The 23,599-nt window shown below is 34.5% G+C and overlaps 1 protein-coding gene across 1 annotated transcript in view; it reads left to right on the forward strand.

Moving 5' to 3' along the window:
- Nucleotides 1-10,299: 10,299 nt before the first annotated feature.
- The window catches only part of CEP350 (centrosomal protein 350), a 132,430-nt gene continuing 119,130 nt past the window's right edge, over nucleotides 10,300-23,599 (forward strand). The window contains 7 exon segments of the mRNA XM_059412706.1: nucleotides 10,300-10,342; nucleotides 10,345-10,371; nucleotides 11,525-11,571; nucleotides 13,377-13,488; nucleotides 14,729-14,888; nucleotides 17,749-18,362; nucleotides 23,181-23,294. Coding sequence (XP_059268689.1) covers nucleotides 10,300-10,342; nucleotides 10,345-10,371; nucleotides 11,525-11,571; nucleotides 13,377-13,488; nucleotides 14,729-14,888; nucleotides 17,749-18,362; nucleotides 23,181-23,294 — 1,117 coding nt within the window.

A 23,599-nucleotide genomic window follows, 5' to 3' on the forward strand; every position in this document is an offset into this window, starting at 1 on the left:
ATGTTAGAAATAGTGGTTGAGTTTACATATTCAAAGAGGCATCATGTGAATGCTTATTAGAGGCTTTCAGAGGTTTGAGAGAGAGAGAGAGATCTAGATTTAATTTCCAGATTTGTTGCTGAATGACCTTGGACTGTTTCCATGGTCTCTCTGATACTGTTTCTTCATCAGTAAAATAGATATATAAATGCTTCTCTTTCACACTTTAAAAACTTTATATAAAAAAACTCACTTGTTTTTAAAAGCATTAGCAAGAAAAAGAAAAACAGAAAAAGGTATGGAGCAGAAGATATGTCCCTCTCTTGGTAGGGAGGGAGAATTTTTGGTTCTCTGGAATTCAGTGTTTAGTGTTTTTATAAACAAAAAAGGAAATGTTAAAGGTCCCCAAAAGCTCATGGTTGTTTTGTTACACACACCCCACTGAGAAAAAGAGCACCAGGATAAGAGCAGAAGAGGACAAGAGAAACCCCAGAGTGGAGCCAGGTCCAGATGGGGGCAGTTTCTCTGTGCAGTATGTTCTTAGGGTCACAGAGAGCAAAAGGCTTTTTTTTTTTTTGCTAGAAAAGGAGTGGGAAGAAATGGGAGGAGGGAAAAGGGTAAATAAGGGGTTTTAATGCATAGGGGAAATGGTAGGGTAGTGGTACGTTTTGCACTTTTCTCCTACCCTGTGGCGAGAGTATGTAAGGGAAGGGGGACAGAGAAGAATAAAGATTTCCAGTTGCATTGAACAGAGATTTAGGTAAAGGGGTGGAGTAAAAGGCAAATAAGGGAGAGGATTGTGGGTTGTGATGGAGACTGAAAATAAGATGTGGAAAACACCAGTACTTGGCCCACACAGAAGGAACACAGAAAATGGTAGGTATGATTATTAACTATTAGCTGCGTTCATGGTTACCCCACCGCCCACCATGTTGGGCTCAATCCCAGGGCCCATGACCTGAGCTGAAGGCAGGGGGCTAACCAACTAAGCCACCCAGGTGTTGCACACTCTGTTACCTTTTTAGAGCCCTTATCATTACACACATACACACACACACGCACACACACACAGCATTCATTCATTCATTCATTCATTCATTCAATAAACATTCCTTGAGCACTTAATGCTCACTCACAATGTTGTGACACACATAAACAAATAGTAGACCATGTGGTAAAGTTATAAAGTTACAAATATCACATGTGTATCAGTCTCTTCACAAGTTTGTATGGTCCTTAAGGACTACATCTTATTTACCTTTCCATCAGCCCAGACCTTCCATGAACAGAAAAACAATTGGCAATGTTGAAAGCTGTTATGATCTCAACTTAAACAGAAAAGAATAGAAGAATCAAAGGCAAGGTTGCCAGTGAAAGGACAAACAGGGGAGGGACTGGGATAAATCAACAGAAGTAACAAGAAACTTAATCACAGAAGCAGAAGAGATAGTTTAAAAAGCCAGGCTGGAAAATACCCCTAAGGAAGGAAAAGGAGGGCTTCTGGGTGGCTCAGTCGGTTGAGCATCTGCCTTTGGCTCAGGCTATCCGGCTCCTTGCTCAGTAGGGATCCTGCTTCTCCCTCTGCCTGCTGCGCCTTCTGCTTGTGCTCTTCTCTCTGACAAACAAATAAATAAAATCTTTAAAAAAAAAAGTTAATGCTATTGGGGAAACAGATGAAGTAGTAATTCAGATAAGGAACGGTTGGGGAAAGATTTATGATAGATGTCATTAACATTTGGACTTGAAGGTTATTATTGCTGGAGAAAATTTAGGAAAAGAAGAAAATTTAGGAAAAGAAGATAGGGAGGTAATGAAAATTTCTGCCATGTTTAGGGAATGAACTCTAGCTATGTCTTTTTTTTTTTTTAAGATTTTATTTATTTATTTGACAGACAGAGATCACAAGTAGGCAGAGAGGCAGACAGAGAGAAGGGGGAAGCAGGCTCCCCGCTGAGCAGAGAGCCCCGTGTGGGGCTCGATCCCAGGGCTCTGGGATCATGACCTGAGCGGAAGGCAGAGGCTTTAACCCACTGAGCCACCCAGGTGCCCCTCTATAGTATATTTGAAATATATTTCACATGTATTTCTCCTAACTTATTTCCTCTATATGAGTTAGAGGCTGAAATGAGTGACTTCTTGGAATCCTCTTTTTATTTTTAGGATTTTGTCCCTTTTCCCCTTAAATAAAGAGAAATAAAAGGAAGTTTGTTGTAAGACTGCAGAGAGGTCTCAAAGAATGCAGAAGCAGAAAATGAAGTAGTGGTATTATGGGAACTACAAAATGGCTAAGAACAAGGCTACTTTTCCCCTTTTTTTGGGAATCTACATGATCTCTCATTTGTTTTTCTTTGATCTCCATCTTGCTTTTTATCATGGTTTTTCAGCTTGACTCCTCACAGCTCATTGACTCAGTTGCTTAACATTCCATTCTAGAATTCTTCGATCTCTTCTTGCCAGGGACTGGATAGGCCACTCTTGAGTTAGTTCTTCACGGTGCTTCAGTCAGCGATAGGGGGAGTGAAGAGTTGTGGATGGGAATGGGGGTGCTTGTTCTTCAGAGAGGGGGCTGTATTTGGGCAGACATAGTGATTGACATCTGTAATACATTCATACACAGTTTCATTTAATCTTTTTGGGAACATTATATGTATATATTTAGTTGCCACACAATGTTACATTAGTTTCAGGTATACAACATAGTGTTTTAAAGATATACTTTGAGATAATTTGTTTTGTGCTGAATAGGAAGGATTGCCATTTGTTTTGGAAAATGTTCAGAGTCCAAGGAGGATATACATGATAAGCATTGAGTTTGGGATAGTGGTTATTACTTCTGGATGGGGGGAGATGGAGATGAGTAGAGGTACACAGGGGACTTCAGCCAAATTTCAGTAGTTTATTTATTTATTTATTTATTTATTAGTAGTTTATTTCTTAAACTAAGAGATGAGTACATAGATGTATATTATTATTTCTTACACCTTTTTTGTATGCCTTAACTATAGTATCTTAAAACACAGTAAAGAAGAAAGTCTAATTTGGGGATGATTGACAATCGTTTAAATTTGGACTTTCACAGATAACAAGTCTTAGAAAATAAAGCAATCTGACATGCTATTGCAAGTTTATTAACCCTTTTGTGAATGTCATAGTTATTGACAGTATGGTTTTAGCTATTCTAATACAGTTAATAAAATAACTTTTAAAATGTCACCTTAATGAGATGATCTAACTCTCAGAAGCATTTATAAGAAAACCATGGCTCTCTGCCATTGTAGAAGTGGAAGGTTGTCACAGACTTATTACTAGATAACAGAATACTTAACTTTTATGAACATGGTATGCTGAGGCCTCCTAATGCAAAATAGTCTCTGTCCCTTCTTTTTCTTCATACCAAATATATAATAGACGTATCCTAATTAATATGGGGTCTTTAAGGATATACTCCCAAGAAGCTTTAACAGATCTCCCCCATAAATCAATGTTTCCTTTTGTGATAATTGTACATGTTTTATGGTATTGTCCAGATTATTGTATTTCTCAGTTATATTATGTATATGTTTACCTCACCTACTTGATTACTGGACTTCTTTGAGAATGTCGTAAAGGCCATGACATCTCTCTCTGGGAAAATGTACATAGGTGATAACATACAGTAATTTTAGAGAGTTTGTAAATTCCTTGAATTTCACTCATGGATCCCTAGGTTAAGAATGCTTACACTGGATTGTGAGGTTGGAGAGTCAGTCAGGGACATTTCATCTTCTTTTCTATAATACATGATACTTTGCACAAGTAGGTACTCAAAAGATGTTAGCATGGGGGTGCCTGGGTGGCTCAGTGGGTTAAAGCCTCTGCCTTTGGCTCCAGTCATGATCTCAGGGTCCTGGGATCGAGCCCTGCATTGGGCTCTCCTCTCAGCGGGGAGCCTGCTTCCTCCTCCTCTCTCTGTCTGCCTCTCTGCCTACTTGTGATCTCTGTCTGTCAAATAAATAAATACATCTTTTTAAAAAAATGTTAGCATGAGGTGATTGATATGCAAGTTTATTCTCCCTATTCTTAGTCTTTTTTTCCCCTTAAGTATTTATTTATTTGAGAGAGAGAGAGAGCACATGTGAGCAAGCACAAGCAGGGGGAGGGGCAGAGGGAGAAGCAGGCTCCCTGCTGAGTAGGAAACCTGATTTAGGATGCAGGATTTGATTCTTGGACCGTGGGATCATGACCTGAGCTGAAGGCAGACACTTAACCAACTGAGCCACCCAGGCGCCCCTCCCTATTCTTAGTCTTAACAAAGGTTATTACACTGGATTAAAAAGTTATATTTTCCGTATACAGGATATGTCTAAAATAAAGTATCCCAGAAAGCTTAGAATGAACGGATACTGCAGGTATAATAGAATAAAGCAATACTTGCTTTTTATTAATAGCATACAAAATAGAATTGAATACTAAAGTATAGTTCTCTACAGACAATGATTGTCATTTTTTATTCAAGAAATATAAAAACGACATGACAATATAATAACCATGAACCTTTATGTACTAAATAATCCTATTGAACTATGTAAACATTAATTTAATATGAAGAGAAGGAGACAAAAAGTAGTCATGGTAGTTTTTTGTCTGCCTTTCTTAATTCTTGAGAGATTAGGCAAAAGAGAATGCACAAATATCCAATAAATCCAAAATTCCCATATGGATATAGAATAAAGTTGTCATGTTGCCTTTTAAAACATTTAACAGGGAAGGTAAGTTTCATTATTTCCCAGTAAACGATCTTGAATAAGTTTAATCTGTTTGATTTAGTCATCTCAAAGTGGTTATAAAAGGCGTTTTATAGATTGAGATTTATACTTTAAAGATAGTAAGAGTTTTGACAGATTAGATTCTTCTTTCAATGAGGAGATTTTTTTTGGTGTACTTTTTCCTCAATTTTTCTATTTTTAGAGAAAATGGTGATTTTTACATATATATTCTTATATAAAGATAAAAATATAAAGAACTGGGGGCACTTGGGTCGCTCAGTGGGTTAAAGCCTCTGCCTTTGGCTCAGGTCATGATCTCAGGGTCCTGAGATAGAGCCCCATATCGGGCTCTCTGCTCAGCGGGGGAGCCTGCTTTCTCCTCTCTCTCTGCCTGCCTCTCTGCCTACTTGTGATCTCTTGTTTGTCAAGTAAATAAATAATATCTTTAAAAAAGAACATAAAGAACTGTCCTACTTAAATAGATTCTATTTATAACAGAATTCTATTCTATTCTGTTCCTCATGTCTGAATTATCTTTTCGTGTCCTTTGCCCATCTACCTACCACAATCATCATGTTTTTCTTACCAATTTGACGAGTTCTTTACATTATGAACATATGACCTTTGTCACATTTGATAAAATAATTTTCTCCAATCACTGTTAACAAAGGCAGTTCAGTATGTTGTATATTAAAGAACCCTAGATTAATAGATTCTATTAATAATACTTCTTAGGTATAGGATAACCTGGGATTTTGAAAGGTAAGATATTGTAAAACCGACATTCATGAGATTGGGCACATTACAGAAGTGAATTATAATTATAAACCTAAATCAGGCATGTTATTGGAAAATACTTTTAATTGATGTATAATGTACATTGAAAAAGCATGTAAATGTACAGCTTGATGGAAGTCTCTTAAACTGAACACACTGATGTAATCAGCACCCATATCAACAAACAATATTATCAGTACCTCAAAGGCCCTTCCTTGCTCCAATTCTAGTCACCACCCTCCTGCCCAAACTGTATGTAACCACTATTCTAACACCATAGATTACTTTTGTCTGTTTGATACTTTATAAAATGGAATTATACAGCATGTACACTTGTTTCTGGCATTCTTCATCTAACATATTTGTAGCATGTAGTTCTAATTCGTTCATCCTCATATTAAATGGTGAATATACTATAATTTATAAGATGAAATTTTACATAAATGAAACACTCCTGATAATTGAGTCATTTGCATTTGATGATGATTAACCATTAAGAAGGTTTTTATTTTGAAATCGATAGAAATGCATTTCTTATCAGCACTGGCCCCTGAATATAGAGATTATGGACATATATGTGATTTTTGGTATGTTTCTCTTCATTGGGAAATTGAGAATTACTATATATTTTAGCATTTATTTTAGTTTCAAAGCAAAGAGAGTTTTGCTCAAAACTTTTGCCAAATGGTTGACAAATTATTTAGTAATATGGAATAACTCATGTTTGTTATTTTGATAGTTCACTAGGCCAAAATTATCTTTATGAGAAGGAAAGTAAAATGAGTTAATTTTTTGAGCTATGTGGGCATCACTGATGGAAGTTTTTATGGTTGGAAAAATTTTAAACTATTGGCATATATGGTGATTTTAATTTTTCTATGATTCATATCTGTTTCTAAAACTTAGATTGACATTTCTTAGAAACATGTTGTAGAATTTATGACATATTTTATTTTTAGAACATTTTTAAAGTTTTTTTAAAAGAAATTTTATTTTATTTTAAGGATTTTATTTATTTATTTGAGAGAGAGGGAATGAGAGAGAGAGAACATGAGAGTGGAGACTCCCTGCAAGCAGTGAACTTAATTCAGGGCTTGATCCGGGAGTCCAGGATCATGACCTGAGCTGAAGGCAGTTGCTTAACCATCTGAGCCACCCCAGGTGCCCTAAAAGAAATTTTAAAATGATTATTTACTGTGGGTGAAATTAACTCCCCTAAAAATTAATTATGCCTTCAGTTTTATTTGTTTGTATTTTAGTAGGTAGGTTTTTCTTTAAATTTCTTTAAATTTTCTTAAAATTTCCTTAAAATAAATTTCTTTAAATTTTTTCTTTTTTAAAAAATTTTTTATTTTTTATAAACATATATAACTTTTTTTCTTTTAACTTGTATTTTAGTAGGTAGGTTTTTCTTTAAATTTCATTAAATTTAAATTAAATTTCTTTAGTAGGTAGGTTTTTCTTTAAATTTCTTTAAAATTTTCTTTAAATTTTTCTTTAAATTTTAAATTAAATTTTCTTTAAATCTTTAAAAAAGATTTTATCTTAGAGAGAGAGAGAGCACAAGCATGAGGGGAAGCAGAGGGAGAGGGAAAGAGAGAGTCTCAAGCAGACTCCATGCTGAGCACATAGCCTAACATGGGGCTTGATTCCATGACCCCGAGATCATGAGCCCCACCAAAAGCAAGAGTCAGTGGCTTAATCGACTGAGCCTCCCAGATATCCCATCTTTTCCTTAAATTTAAATTAGGTTCTTTAATATACAACATACTGAACTGCCTTTGAAAACCGTGGTTGAAGAAAATTATTTTTATCAAATGTGACAAAGATCATATATTCATAATGTAAAGAACTCATCAAATTGATAAGAAAAACATGATGATCCTGGTAGGTAGGTGGGCAAAAGACATGAAAAGATAATTCACACATGAAGAACTAAGATTGAGATCTATGGCAGAGATCTGTGGCTAACAGATCTATCCTAGCAATTTATTAAATTCAAATTAAAACAACCATTTTCTTCCTATTAAATGAGTAAAAGTAAATAGAATAGATATAATGCTCAATATTAAAAGAGGTTAATGAAAAACTAGTAGGCTCATTGTAAATAAGAACAGTTGTAAATTATAAATTGGAAAACAGTTTAACATTGGATCTCAAGAGCAGCATGTTCTTCATATTCTTTAGTTTGTTTTTTTGTAGATCCTGTTTGTAGGATCCCCTGTTTTTTATAGATCCCCTTTGTAGATCCTGTTCTAGATAAATAAGCAAAAATTCACAGATACAAATATGTTCATTTTAGTGTTACTTGTAATAGATAAAATAAGGCAGAATATTGTACTGGTAATCTGTTGCTGTGTAACTCCAGAGAACAAGCAATGCCTTTTGTGACCTACACTTAAAAGTCACATATTGTCACTTCTATGACATTTGATTTGTTAAAAGTGTATCCCTAAGTCCAGCTTATATTTAATGGAAGAAAAATTAATCTCTACTTCAATAAAGGAGTATCATAGAATTTATGAATATATTTAAAAACTACCACAAACATCTAGCAGTAGGACACAAAAATAAAAATTTTTTTAATCTTTACTCAAATTAGAGTAAAAAAAAGAAAATTAGGAAAAAGAGACTATGCAAAATAGCTTAATGATCATTTTAAGATTTGGGGACTAGGAATGAGTTTCCTTGCCTGTATTTTCCAAACTTTCAGTGTTTTGTGAGTTTTATAACAGAGTAATTCTATATTCATAGGATAAAATGACTATTACCAAGCTGTCTAGTCAGCTTAAGCAGATGATGATCTTTCTCTTTGAGTCATGATATAATTTTTTCTTTTATTTTTTTGTGATAGAATACACAACATAAAATGTACCACCTTAACCATTTTCAGTGTATAATTTAGTGGTATTAAATAATTTATAGCATTCAAAACCACAATGAGATACCACCTCACACCAGTCAGAATGGCTAAAATTAACCAGTCAGGAAATGACGGATGCTGGCAAGAATGCAGAGAAAGGGGAACCCTCCTACATTGTTGGTAGGAATACAAGCTGGTGCAACCACTCTGGAAAACAGTATGGAGGTTCCTCAAAAAGTTGAAAATAGAGCTACCCTATGACCCAGCAATTGCACTACTGGTTATTTACCCTAAAGATACAAACATAGTGATCCGAAGGGCACCCAAATGTTTATAGCAGCAATGTCCACAATAGCCTAAGTATGGAAAGAACCTAGATGTCCATCGACAGATGAATAGATAAAGAAGATGTGGTATATATACACAGTGGGATACTATGGAGCCATCAAAAGAAATGAAATCTTGCCATTTGCAATGACATGGATGGAACTAGAGGGTATTATGCTTAGCGAAATAAGTCAGCTGGAGAAAGACAACTATCATATGATCTCCTTGATAGGAGGAAGTGGAAATGCAATGTGTGGGGTTTGAGGGGTAGGAAAAGAATAAATGGAACAAGATGGGATTGGGAGGGAGACAAACCATAATAGACTCTTAATGTTACAAAACAAACTGAGGGTGGCTGGGGGAAGGGGGGTAGGGAGAGGGTAGTGGGGTTATGGACATTGGGGAGAGTATGTGCTATGCTGAGTGCTGTGAAGTGTGTAAACCTGGTGATTCACAGACCTGTACCCCTGGGGCTAAGAATACATTATATGTTTATAAAAAATTATAAAAAAAATTTATAGCATTGTGCAGCCATCATCACCATCCGTCTTGGATCACTTTCTGTCTTGTAAAACTGAATTCTATACCCATTAAGCAGTAGCTCCCTGTTTCCCCCCTTCCCCAGCTCTTGGCAACCACTGTTTTTTTCCCTATGATTTTGACTACTCTATGTGTCTTATAGAAGTGGAATCATATAGTATTCGGCTTTGTAACTGGCTTGTCTCAGTTGGTTGATGTCTCAAAGTTCACCTGTATTATATATAGCATATGGCAGAATTTTCCACTTAATGCTGAATAATGTTCCATTGTATGTATGTACCACATTTTATGTGTATCTTTTCATCTGTTGATGGACAGTTTTGTTACTTTCACTTTTTGACTATTGTGAACAATGCTGCTGTGAACATGGATGTACAAATGTCTCTGATACCCTGTTTTCATTTGTTTTGTGCTGAATCATGTGGTTAATTCTATTTTTAATTTTTTGAGGAACTGCTATACTGTTTTCCATAGAACCTGTATCATTTTACCTTCCCACCAACAGTGCACAAGAGTTACAGTTTCTCCACATCAACATTTGTTATTTTCTGTTGTTGTTTGTTTCTTTGTTTGTTTTTGGGTATCCTAGTTGGTGTGAGGTGGTCATGATAGACTTCTTCTTCTTCTTTTTTTTTTTTTTAAAATTTTTATTTATTTATTTATTTTAAATTTTTTATTTTTTATAAACATATATTTTTATCCCCAGGGGTACAGGTCTGTGAATCACCAGGTTTACACACTTCACAGCACTCACCAAAGCACATACCCTCCCCAATGTCCATAATCCCACCCCCTTCTCCCAAACCCCCTCCCCCCAGCAACCCTCAGTTTGTTTTGTGAGGTCATGATAGACTTCTTAATGATTTAGTTTTCCAAGGAAAAATAAAGTTAGTAGATTATAAGGAACTCTGGAAGGCATAAAGATAACTTGTAGAGTTGACAATAATTTAGATAAATCTTTTTCTGACTTTCATGAAAGTTAAGATAAATGAGAGTATTTTCTTTACTAATATCCTAATATTGATGTTTAATGAATGCTGATGATATGATTGTAGGTAAATTGGCAGGATGAGGAGCAGCAAATCAAAAGAGGTGCCTTTACCAAATCCAAGGACTCTCAAAGCAAGGATACTGTTCAAGGTATGATTTATTTTCTTTAAACTTTAGAACTTAATGCCTGCCTTTGCTTTATAAAGTGGATAATTTTTTAGGTTCAGTTGGCTTTAAATATGCAAAGTACCTCATCTTCAGAGGTGTCCTGTGGCAAACTTATAAAGGGAGACATTAAAAAGAATCAGTATATATAGAATTAGTTTTACACAGCTTCTTGGAAATTCTGATTAATGTCAACAAATGTAATATAGCTTCTAATACAGTTTTAGACTATAAAGATAAGAGAAGAAAAATCACAGATAAGAAAAGGCAAAGTCTAATTGAACTGTTTTTTTTTTTTTTTAATGATACATCAAGGGTTACTTTAATTAGGACATGATATATTTTGAGATGCATTGACAAACTAGAGTATATCTGGAGGAAGATTATTGGGTTTATGAGGGATCTGGAAATCATGTCACATGAGGAATATTTGGAGGGAATGAAATTGTTTATCCTAGAGAAAGATGATTTAAGGGAACTAGGTGGCCTTGTACTATTTGAAGGGCTCTTATCTGAAAGACTCGATTTTACCTTTGTTTCTACTGGTAGATTGAGGTCTGGAGTAGTTTTTAATCTTTTAAACATCATGACTGTGAAATACACTACAATACAAAATTTCGTGTTTAGGTCACTGGAGTAAATTGAGGATACTGTCTGTTGTTGGAGTTGTCTGATGCGGCTGTGAATGGGGATGTCATCCTAAGAATTAATAGGATCAGTGTCTAATACAACTCTAAACCATATACTAGGAAGCTTGGCTTTATAGAATGGGAAAAGTACCATTTTTTTTAAGGTATTATTTGTTTATTTGACACAGAGAGAGATCACAAGTAGGCAGAGAGGCAGGCAGAGAGAAAAGGGGAAGTAGGCTCCCCACTGAGCAAAGAGCCCGATGCGGGGCTCGATCCTAGGACCCTGAAATCATGACCTGAGCCGAAGGCGGAGGCCCAACCCACTGAGCCACCCAGGCGCCCCAAGTACCATGTTTTGGTTCAGTATAATAAAGCATTTGCTGAGAAATAGTTCTGCCTAATAAAATGGTTCTCATAATTTTGAGTGCATTTAGGAGCTTACTGAAATGCAGATTTTGAGGACTACTTTTAGAGATTCTGATTCAGTAAATATCAATGTTTCCCAGCAGATATAACCACATCGTGGGATGCACTTTCTCAGACTAAGGCTGCTGTAAGTAGTTAGAGTTTCCATTTATTTCTTTCTGGTTTAAAATTGATTTCCTGTTAAAATTGAATAGATTAAGTTTTTTTCTATAGTACTTTTTCATAGGAAAATAAAGAATTTAGTAAGAAGTTAAGTACCGTTTATTACAAAATGAACATTAAGGATGACTATTAAATAGGACAGGGATAATCAAGACACTACTTTTGATTTGTACTATTTATTTTCCTTTAATAAATTTGTTCATTTGGCTTATTGAATTGAAGATTTAAAACAAAATGAATTTGGGAATGTGGGGTTATGTCTGTGTAGAAAGCTCAGGGTCAGAGAGGAAATGAAAGGAACAGCTTCTTTAATGGACTAGGAGTGACCTCTTTTGTGGCAATGACAGACTGCTTTCTCTCAATACAGCTGAAGAATGACTATAGGCAACCTGTTGTCATTTGTGTTCTGTCCAGTCTTGTCTGGAGTTTAGGAATCCAAATTTGGCAAGTGATACATAGTCTCTTTGAGGGGAGATTCTTTCCTTTTTCTTTTCGTTTTCATTTGCTCTCTAAAAAAATTACTCTCCTAATATCTCCTTGCTTGTTTTCTTTTTTTCCTACCTGACTTTGAGTCACTATTTCTTTACGTTATGAATATGGTATTTTCTGCTTCCTAATCTTTTGAACTGGTATGAAAATGGATCTGGAAAAGGTACTATAACCTAGATTTGGTCATAATGTAGGGTCAAATGCACATTATATATATTCTCTCTCTCTTCTACATGAGCATTATGTATCTACAATGTAGAAATAATTTTTATCCCCAGCTTAATTTAGAGTTAACCTAATTTGGAGCTGAATTGTTAATTTTCATTTTCTAAAACTATTGTGTTTTTAGAAATTATTTTTAAGGATGATAATGGGGCTTATAATATAAATGGGAGAAAAATCCTGATACAGATTATGAAGATTTATTTCATTTTTTGAGTACATTGTACCACAAAAATCTGAGAGAAGATAAATTAGAATTTTATACAAAGTGTTTATCTCTATGTGGTGGGATTTTGATGATTTTAATTTTATTTTTTATGCCTTTTCTGTTTTCCAAGTTTTATAAGCATATAATTAGGGAAAAATGCTTTATTAAATAATGTAAGAACATTGGTGGATTTACCCTAAATTGACTTACATGATAAAGTGTATGGAAACCTGAGTTTTCTATCTTACGAATTTTATCTTTATTGTGAAACTTACAGGCATAAGACTGTTATGCCTATAACATAAGCTGTTCGAACAGTTGTAAATTTTAATCCATCTGAATTATTCTTATCTAATTTTTGTGTGCAAAATGCACAGGATATATAGCATAATGATATATGACCTATAATGTCAGAAAATGTACTGCTTGCTTAAAAAAAAACCCCAGCAATAAAAAAAAAGGTCAAAAAGACAAATAGAAACTTTTCAATACTCTTCAGAATCTTTTTGATTTTCTTGTCCAAATCTGGGCAGTATTGTACCACTTCTTACTATAGGTGAAGTAGCAAGTAATGAAAAAAATTAATATTGAAAAAAGGCATTCCTGAGTTGTTTTGACTTTGGAGAAAAGTACTGGACAATAGAATTTAAATAACTGTAAATTGGGGCGCCTGGCTGACACAGTCAGTAGAACATGCAACTCTTGATCTCAGGGTCATGAGTTCAAGCTCCACATTGGGCATAGAGTTTACATTTAAAAAAGTAAAAAATAAAAAATTAACTATGTAAATAAATGGTAGCTGGTTTATTTACAGAATTAACCTCTTTATTGTGATGATGTTTAAACTTTAGCTGAGACACATTGAAAACAAATTAGAAGTAACCCCTACAAGTACAGCTGTGTTTGATTCTGTCATGGATACCAAGAAATCTGCAAGTGCTACCCGAAAAATAAGTAGAAAAGGTATGTATAAAGTTACTTGCAAAGATACAAATATAGATGTTAATTTTGTTTCAATTTAATTTCTTTTTACAGTCCCTCATATTTGCTAGCTCTTTAATCAGAGATGATATCTCATCAACATTTAGTTTTTTTGTCTTTGGTACTGAGTAGTCATGAAGCAACCTCATGTTCAGTGACTGTAGATGATGTTTTCACGTCTTTCTTTTTTTAAGATTTTTAAGTTTATTCAGAGCGTGAGAATGAGCAGGGGGAGGGGCAGAGGCAGAGGGAGAGAATCTCAAGCATGGAGCCCATTATGGGCCTTGATCTCATAACCCTGAGATCGTGACCTGAGCTGAAATCGAGACTCGGATGCTTATCCGACTGAACCACCCAAGTGCCCCATGTTTTCACCATCTTTTCTTTCTTTCTTACTTCCTTTTTTTTTTTTTTTTTTAAGATTTTATTTATTTGACTAAGAGCGAGACAGTGAGAGAGGGAACACAAATGGGGCAAAGGGGGGCAGTGAGAGAGGGAGAGGCAGGCTTCCCGCTGAGCAGGGAGCCCGATATGGGGCTCGGTCCCAGGACTGTGGGGTCATGACCTGAGCTGAAGGCACACTCTCAACGACTGAGCCTACCAGGTGCCCCTTCACCATATTTTCAACAGGGACTTTATCATTACTACACCTTTGACAGTGACTTTTCATTGGTTTTTAGTGATGAGAATTTGATTTTAAGTGTTTGAAATTATATATGTCTTTCTTTAAATTCACAGATCTGTCAACCTTGAGATTGTTGACTTCGTGAATTTTACATATTTTAGGGAGTTTTAAATCATAATTGGAGTATTTAACAGATACTGTCATAAATTGACAAAATGCAAATACTTTCTTTGATTACCTGTCATGTATGTAATTTTGTAGTTCCTTAATTAGTGGTCTAAAACCTAGAGGTTAGTACTAAAGTAAAACTAATTTTTTTTTTAACCTGTGAATCTGGTGGGTTTTACTTGATAATTCTTTTTTTTAAGTGAGTGTCAGCCTTTAACAAAAAATAATTTTGTATGTGGAGTTTTTCATTGTTTGTTCAGAATAGTTTTTTCTTTATAGATTGAGTAAATAATTTAACCTGAATGTTTCCTATCTACTTACAGAATATCCAACTAGAGATGCCAGAAATGATAGATACCTGTTATTTTCACAAATACTAGTCAAATTCAGAGGCAGTAGTATGTTCTTACACATTTTCTTTTTCTTCAGATGGTAGATACCTGGATGATTCTTGGGCTAATGCTCCAACTTCTAAATCTTCTAAATCACGAAAAGAGAAATCTCGGAGTCCTCTCAGAGTTACCACCTTGGAGAGTAACGTAAAGAAAAATAACCGTGTGGAGTTTCGTGAACCTTTGGTTTCTTACAGGTTAGTGATTAAAAACAAATTATTAAATAGGATTAGCCTGTAATATTTACAAAAGGATTATGGTTTATTTTCTGAGTTTTTCATAGCACTCTGGCTCTAACATTACTACCTTTTTCATTTTCCAAAAAGATAAAACAAAAATGTTTTATATTCTGAAATACTAACTTTCTACTCTTTCACAGATTGACTATTTGTGGGGGAAGAAGTAGTGGCTCAGGCTACTACCATTGTAATATATATGTTCCCTGTAGACAGATTATTCAGTCTCTGGAAGTACAGATTTTTTTTTTTTTCTTAATTTCTCAGATTAGGTGTTGTGCATATGGACTTTTTATAGCTCAGTTTTCTTCTTCTTTTTTTTTGTTTTTGTTTTGGTAGCATTAATCAGTTACCTAAAATTTCTTTCCTAGTGAGAATGTGAGTTTTATTGTTTCACTTTGTTGTTTGTGGCTCCTCTCAGCAACTTATTGTCAGATGTTCAGGATTGATGTATGGATTTTGATAGTATGGATACTATCAAATGATGTGTATTTTTGTTAGCTGATGATTTAGAATTTTCAGTAGATAAAATGATAGAACTTTATATTTGAGGAGCATTTTACTAATGTTATAAAATATGTGGTAATGCTCTCAGTGTAGCAAATAATATTAAGTAATAAACACTGGACCTTATATTTCTTTGCTTCATTTATTAACATTTTTAGTGTTATAAAATGTCAGTAAGTAAGTCGAGTATCATGATGGTGCTAGATACTACTGGGTATATATTTGTACTCTAAATTGGAGATAAAGAATTTGGGAGATGGAGGTAAATCACGAGTTCATAATATCAGTATTTGATATGATATAGTTTTGAAATATTTAGGTGAAAATATTCAGGAGGCATTTGAAAATTTGAGCAGGAATGTGTGTGGAAAAGTCAGGGCTGGGAATTTGGGAGTTTTGGAAAACTTTTACTGGTGTTGAAGCGATAAAAATGGTGAAGATACAGAGAGAAGGCCAGGGAATTAATCTGGGTAAAAGTTTATAGTTTAGTAAAAGGAGAAAGAAAAAAATGTGAAAAATAATCAGAGTTTAGAAGTCTTTAACCACACAAATATTAAGCAACTTGCCTAGAAACATAATCACCATCAGAATTGAAACTATAAATTACTCTTGGTTCATATTCTGGTATTCTTCTTGTAAAGGATACTACTTGATATTTAAAATTTTGTAAACTATATATCTTTTAGGATTTAAAGAAATACCTATAGGATAGCTGTGAAGGGCACATCCTTCATCTGGCTGACTCTATTACTTCAAACTCATTGTTAGCACCTGTATGAAGCATTGCTGGATTTGTTTTTATCCTGTTCCATTCCCACAGCCTATTTAATCCTTCCTGTATGCTCTTGTAATACTATATAACTTCCTCTGTTAAAGCATTTTCATGCTGCATTATATTTTGATTCCATTATATTAGCTTATGTAAAGCTGTAAATCTGTCTTAATCTTAAAACATTAGCTTAATGCCTGTCTTTTATTAAGTATTCCATAATTATTTTTCCTAATACTTATTATGAAAATTTTCAGACTTAGAGAAAAGTTGAAAGAATTGTGTAATAAACACTCTTATATGGATTCAGTAAATATTTAATGAATGAGTTAATGAGAAACTGTGGAATTACTTTTTTCTTGATGGTTCAGGATCAATTCTCCTTCCCTTTTTAAGATTGTGACATGATATGTAAACTACCTTTTTGTGCTTTATTTTTTTCTTTACATGTGCTAATTTTATACCTTAATCATTCTAACTATGAATTATTATGGTCTGGTAAAGGTAGTGCAAATAACTGAATTTAGTCTTGATCTCTAGTGGAAGTTATAGGAGTCAGTTCTCAGCCCCTATCTTGTTTAATAATCAACCATTCAGATCAGGGTCTAATGGTTTTTGGGTCATGGATTCCAATGAGAATTTGATGAAAACTGTAGACTCTCTCCTTAAAAAATGCACATACTCACAGATTCACAATAGATATAATTATCATATTAAACTATAACAGAATTATGGCTTTAAGAATTATTGTGGTATTTAGAATTTTATGCTTTTACATGAAACATCTAGATCAGTGGTATATAATAGAATTGTTAATGTGAGCCACACATATTTAACTTATTTTTTTTTATTTTTTTGAAGACTTTATTGATTTATTTTAGAGAGAGAGAGAAAAGCAGGGGGAGTGGAACAGGGAGAAGCAGGCTCCCTGCTGAGCAGGGAGCTCAATGCGGGGCTATGTCCCAGGACCCTGAGATCATGACCTGAGCTGAAGGCAGAGGCTTTAGCTCACTGAGCCACCCAGGTGCCCCTGTAATCCTATGTTCTGGGATTTCTTTTTTCTTTTTCTTAAAAGAACTTATTTATTTATTTATTTGAAAGACAGAGATCACAAGTAGGCAGAGAGGTAGGCAGAGAGAGAGGGGGAAGCAGGCTCCCCGCTGAGCTGAGAGCCAGATGCGGGGCTCGATCCCAGATCCCTGGAATCAGGACCCGAGCCAAAGGAAGAGGCTTCAACCCACTGAGCCACCTAGGTGCCCCTTTTCTGGGATTTCTTAAGGAAATCTCTCCATACATCTTTTGGGTATTTCTTAGTTTATAATATGGAAATTAATGATTTAGGTTATTTGCCATCTAACTTGATAGAGGGGCATTAAACATTGAGTCTTAATATTAGTAATGATTATTTTGTTATTGAACCTACTGGAATTCCAAAGCTTTTTTGGGATCTCTAATATTAGGTTAGAGTTCTCCCTTCAGTTTGTATGACTGGTGCAGTTTGGTTTTTGAAATCTTTATTCAAAACTGATTATTTTTTAATAATAGGGAAATCCATGGTACAACTTCCAGTATAAATCCTAGCCTTCTGGAGTCAAAGCATGTATATTGTGTGGATGTTAATGAAGAAAAGCCTGAGAACAGGAATCGGCTGGTATGCAATCGAGAAGAGCGGAATATACATTGCTGTGATTTTGAGAGCTCCGAGTCATCTGTCATCAATGATACAGTGGTTAGGTTTTTAAATGATCGACCAGCAGTTGATGCACTGCAAAATTCTGAATGTTTGATTAAGATGGCAGCTCCTGTGAGAACTGAGGAAGAAAATCTTACTAGAACAAAAGGAAATGAGAAAGCTTCTATAGGTAACATGGGCCATGATGTTGATCCAAAAGTGTTACGGATAACTGACTCTTCTCCGTCCTCTACTAGTACTACTAATTCCCAAAGGTTAGATATCCTAAAGCAGCGACAACATGATGTCAAATTGGAAAAACTCAAGGAGCGAATTAGAAAACAGTGGGAACACTCAGAAGAAACAAATGGCCGTGGCCAGAATCTGGGTCATGTTGACCATCCAGTAATGGTTGTTAATGTTGATAACTCAGTGACAGCAAAAGTCAGGAAAGTGGCAACAGCACCACCTGCTCCAACATACAAAGGTTTGTAATCAGTCTTTGTGTCTTTCTGTCTTCTTGCCTTCTTGTCTCCCTTTCTCCCTAGGATATATTTGAGTAGAGAGGGTTGTCTTTAGAACAATGTGTGATTCTCAAATCAAATGCTGAAGAATTTGTTCAAGGTACAGGTTGAAAATGCAGATTCCTGGATGCTACACTGGACCTGAATCAGAATTTCTGGGTATAGAGTTCAGAACTGGAACTTTTAACTAGGCCCTCAGGAGATTCTTACAGGTTAAGAACCCCGATCTGAACAGTTAATAAGTTGAACAAAAGAGAAAATAAGAATTAGTACCATTTTCAGAGAACTGGAAGTATATTACTCTTATTCTGCCATTATATTTGGATTGCTGTTAGGAATTCCTTCAAAAGTAAATCTTTAAAAGGTAATTTACTCAATTCCAGTTATATTTGGTTACAGAATATTTTGGCACTGATATTTTGATCCTATTGTTGCTTTAAGCTTTGAGTTTGACCATAACTTTTCCACCCATGTTTGAGAAATATTTAGATCAGATTTATACCTAAAAACTATTTTAAAAGTAAGTCAGATTTATGCCAATATAGATAGATTTACATTGAGAAAATGTTTTTCCAAAAGAATTTCTGATTTGTAGGCAACTGAAGTTTTTATATATGGTGGTTTTAAGGAGTTTGAATTTTTATGTTTCTGAAATTATTTTCAGGGTTGTTCATGTAAAGCTTTTAATATAAGGAGTTGATTAATTGACCAGATTAGTCTCTGTTAGACTTTTGTCATTAAGACTTGTGCTATATTAGCCTTTCTTTTGTGGATACTTTTCAAAGTTCAGTTCTTCTAGATAAGTGTATAAAGACAAAAATATTGTCAAGATTCATTTTTTCCTGTTAATTTTAAGTTGTTAACACTAGGACAGTTTTTGCTATAGTTAATTTTGTTTTGTATTTTTCTACCAAGTCTAGCTTTTCTCTGACCAGCTTGGCAGTTCTTTATAGTCCTACGATGTTTTAGTCTTTTTCTCCGGAAGAAATTTTATAAGTGCAGTTAGAGCAATTACCTGTTTATTTTATGTTGTTTATCATGTTTTGCTAGTGATATTCAATGTGAATTAGGTGAAAGATGGGTAATTTGCATTTTATTCTTGCTAATTTGTGATAAAATTGTGAGCAGTTACTTTTAGAATACTGAAAACTTGCTCTGTTATCCAGGATTGATCTAATGTTTTATTAATTAAATTATTTCATATCCTTCTAGTCATTCGTGTACCATGTAGTAGTTGTCCTCTGTTATCAGAGCAAATAGCTAATGGTGGGGTCAAAATGTTTTTATTGGTTCTGAGCTAGTGATTATCCAGAACTTTTGCTATACTAATGTCAGATCCATTAAATGAAGATTGTACAGGTAAGGTGTGTTTATTCTAGAAATCAAAGTTCTGAAATTCCAAAAGTTATTCCACTTTGGGAAAGTTAAGATGGTCAACTTAAATCCATATTTTATTTAGTAATTTGTAAAAATGAAAAATAGAACAAAACAAAACACAACCCTAAGAACTGGAGTGAAAAATCTTAAAATCTTAATTTCCTTTGAGTTGGTAACTGGATTGCTCATATGCCTTTGACTTACTAATTTTTTTTTGTTTAAGATTTTATTTATTTATTTGATAGACAGAGATCACAAGTAGTCAGAGAGGCAGGCAGAGAGAGGAGAAGGAAGCAGGTTCCCTGCTGAGCAGAGAGCCCGATGTGGGGCTCGATCCCAAGAGCCTGAGATCATGACCTGAGCCGAAGGCAGAGGCTTAACCCTCTGAGCCACCCAGGCGCCCCGACTTACTAATTTTTTAACCTGTTAGTTTTTGTATTAATATATTTTACAAATAGAATTTTTGGGGGGCTAATTTATGAAATGTAGCATACATTTAAGAAATTGTAACAACATAGTTTCCAGTGTTCTGAGCAACGGATTTATTGCTGTGAATGAAATGAAAAATTATTTTTTGTTAACTTTTTGGCAGTGTAAACTAAAAGGATCTTAATATGCTGTATTCTAAATGACATTTCAATGTCATTTGTTCAAATGCATAATAAATTCACTTGGTTCATAACTCAAAAGGGTGTACCTTGAAAAGCTCTTGTGCTCCAACTACTTTGTTTCCTTTCTGGAGATTACTTGTGTTAACAATTTATATATCCTTCCAGAGATAATTTTTGCATACACAGTGTGTGTGTGTGTGTGTTTCTGTGTTTATTTTCTTTCTTTCTTTTTTTTTTAATACCATTGTTAGTATACTAAGCCTGTTCTAAACCTTGGTTTTTCATGTATGTTTTTTCTTTCTTTAAAGACATAGAAAGTGTTCTACGATTCTGCTTTAAAACTTGATTTTAAAACTTGATTTAAAACTTGATTAATATGATTTTTTAAAATAATCTTAAGTTTTTTGCATACATTTTTCTTCCTGCTCTGAATGTCCATGAAGTTTAAGACCTTATATTGGTCATCCTTATTTTATTTCAGAGCCTAGTATAGTGTCTTGAACATAAATGCATAGTAACTCTTTTATTCTATTCAGTAAATTCAGCTAGTAAGAAAAAAAGAGGACGAAGAATGGAAATATAGTAGCCCCCTCCCATTCTTGGGGGGTACATTTCAAGAACTTCAGTGGATGCCTGAAATCAGACAGTACTGAAATGTATAAATACTACTTTTTTCCTATACATACATGCCTATGATAAAGTTCAGTTTAGCAATTAGATACAGTAATATATTAACAACAATAACTAATCATAAAATAGAACAATTATAACAATACACTGTCATAAAAGTTGTATACTGTCCTGTCCCTTCTTGTGATGCTGTGAGGTTACAGCAGGCCTGTGTGAGGAGATGAAGTGTGTGACATGGGCGCTGTGACGTAGCATTAGGCTACTACTCTTGGCCTTCTGACAATGCGAGGATCACCTGATCCTGCACCATGGGTAACAGTGGGTAACGGAGACTGTGGAAAGTGTAAAGGGGGGAGACTACAGAATAAGAAACTACTGTAGATATTGAAAGCTTCTTCAAGTTAATTTATAAGTAAAGATGCAAATACAAAGAAAGTCTCCCGTAGAGATAAATGTTTTCTTAAGAGAAGAAAAAAAGAGTTGAATGTAGAGACATGAGTTGGGGGTAATAGTGATGAAAAGTTGAGAGAGAGATTGGCGTGGGATTGCCGTATTTTCTTATTACAGACTGTCACTTGCAACAGACTGGAAACTACATTTTTTTAAAGTTTTTCCTTGTATAGGCATGATCATGTGCCCCTTGCCACAAATATCAGGTGAAATTAAGCTTATGCTATTGTGCCTAAAAGCTGAATAGATGACTTTCTATTAGACATGCAATCAATTTAGTACATTTTATTTAACACTTTTAGAGTGCTTTTACCAATTTCTGAACTCAGTTTAGTTATTTATATTGATTTAATTTTACAACTATTTATTAGCTGCCAATTCCTTGGTAAGTTAAGCCCATCTGAAAACATAAATACTACTATTGTTATCCATATTCATTATTTTATTATTTTGTAAAATAACATTCCAAGTTTAGTGTATTTCTTAAAGAGCAGAGATAAATTCAAAGTAGGAAATCAGAATATTAAACCCTAGGAAATAGCACATGTGTAATGTTTGTTGAGAAATTGAACAAATGTGTTCAAGCCCTGTTTTCCATACTTTGGGTGTGTTTTGCTTGTGTAGATAGCAGCTTGTCTGATTGTTCAACCACAGGCAAAATCAGACAGATAGTAACAATTAATGCCTATCTTCAAAGAAAGAAGAATTAGTGTTATCTCTTTCTTAGTCCTGAGAAGAGTAGTTCTTTCTCTGAAGTCCATAATTTATGAATGGCATTCACTTATCGTTTAATTTATTGCTTCTCCATTTCTAATCTTTTTGAACAAATGTATATTGCTTCATCTCACTGAAGCTTGCTTTTTCCAAACAGTATTTTTCAGTACATTATGTGGCAGCTAATTATGAATCCTTTAAAAAGCTTGTGTAGCTGCCCAATACCATTTGTTATTAGGGAAACACAAATCAAAACCACAGTGAGATACCACTTACAACCACTAGGATCCTCTTATAAAAACAAGAGACAATAACAAATGTTGGTGAGGATTTAGAGAAATTGGAACACTTGTACATTGCTGATGAGAATGTCAAATGGTGCAGCCCCTATAGAAAATGGTTTGACAGTCCTCAAAAAGTTAAACATGGAGTTACCATATGACCCAGCAATTCCACTCCTAGGTATTGTATCCAAGAGGGTTGAAAACATATGTCCACTGGAAAACTTGTCCATGAATGTTTATAGCAATATTGTTAATATTAGCCAAAAAGTAGAAGCAGTTAGAGGGTCCATCAGCTGGTAAGTGGATAAACAGCATTTGTATATTATACAATGGAATATCACTGAGTAATAAAAAGGAATAAAACTCTGATACATGTTACACAGTCAATGAAGACATTATGTTAAGTGAAAGAAGGCAGACACAGAAGGCCACATTGTATGACTCTGTTTGTATGACATGTCCAGAATAGGTAAATCCATGAAGGTAGGTTAGTGGTTGCCAGGGGAGAGAGGCATGAAGGAGTGGCTACTAATCGGTGCAGGAAATTAGATAGCGGGGGCAGGTCCATAATTTTATGAATGTACTAAAAGCCATTGAACTGTATGTTTTAAAAGAGTGATTTTTATAGTGTGTTAATTACATCTCATTTTAAAAAGTAAAACAACTTATAAAGCAGTTTTGATAATGAATGTTTTGTGTTGTTGGTATAAATTAGGCTTCAATCCTTCAGAGACCAAGATACGAACACCTGATGGGAAAGTGTGGCAGGAGGCCGAATTTCAAAACATGAGTAGAGAACTGTATCGAGACTTAGCACTTCACTTTGCAGGTGAGAGTAGAGCTTTCTTAGATTTTGCATATTTTATCATGTATGCTGTATAAATATTTAAACATAAAACTGTCACCAAACTAAAGATATTTGCCTTTTTTAACTGCATGGTATACTAAAGTAGTTGTGGTTTCAGTCATAAGGCTCTCTTAGCCTCTAGGCTCTGCTCCAGGATTAAAATTAGTATACATGTCTGATGAGAGAGAAATGAGGCTATTTTTAACCGAAGGGACTTTCAAAGTCAGGCCTGTCTGACTTGAAGGAAACAGAGCTGAGTCTAGTTGAAGTTTATTTCTACTAGACCT

Source organism: Mustela nigripes, chromosome 10, assembly GCF_022355385.1.
Source record: "Mustela nigripes isolate SB6536 chromosome 10, MUSNIG.SB6536, whole genome shotgun sequence".
Lineage (NCBI taxonomy): Eukaryota > Metazoa > Chordata > Mammalia > Carnivora > Mustelidae > Mustela > Mustela nigripes.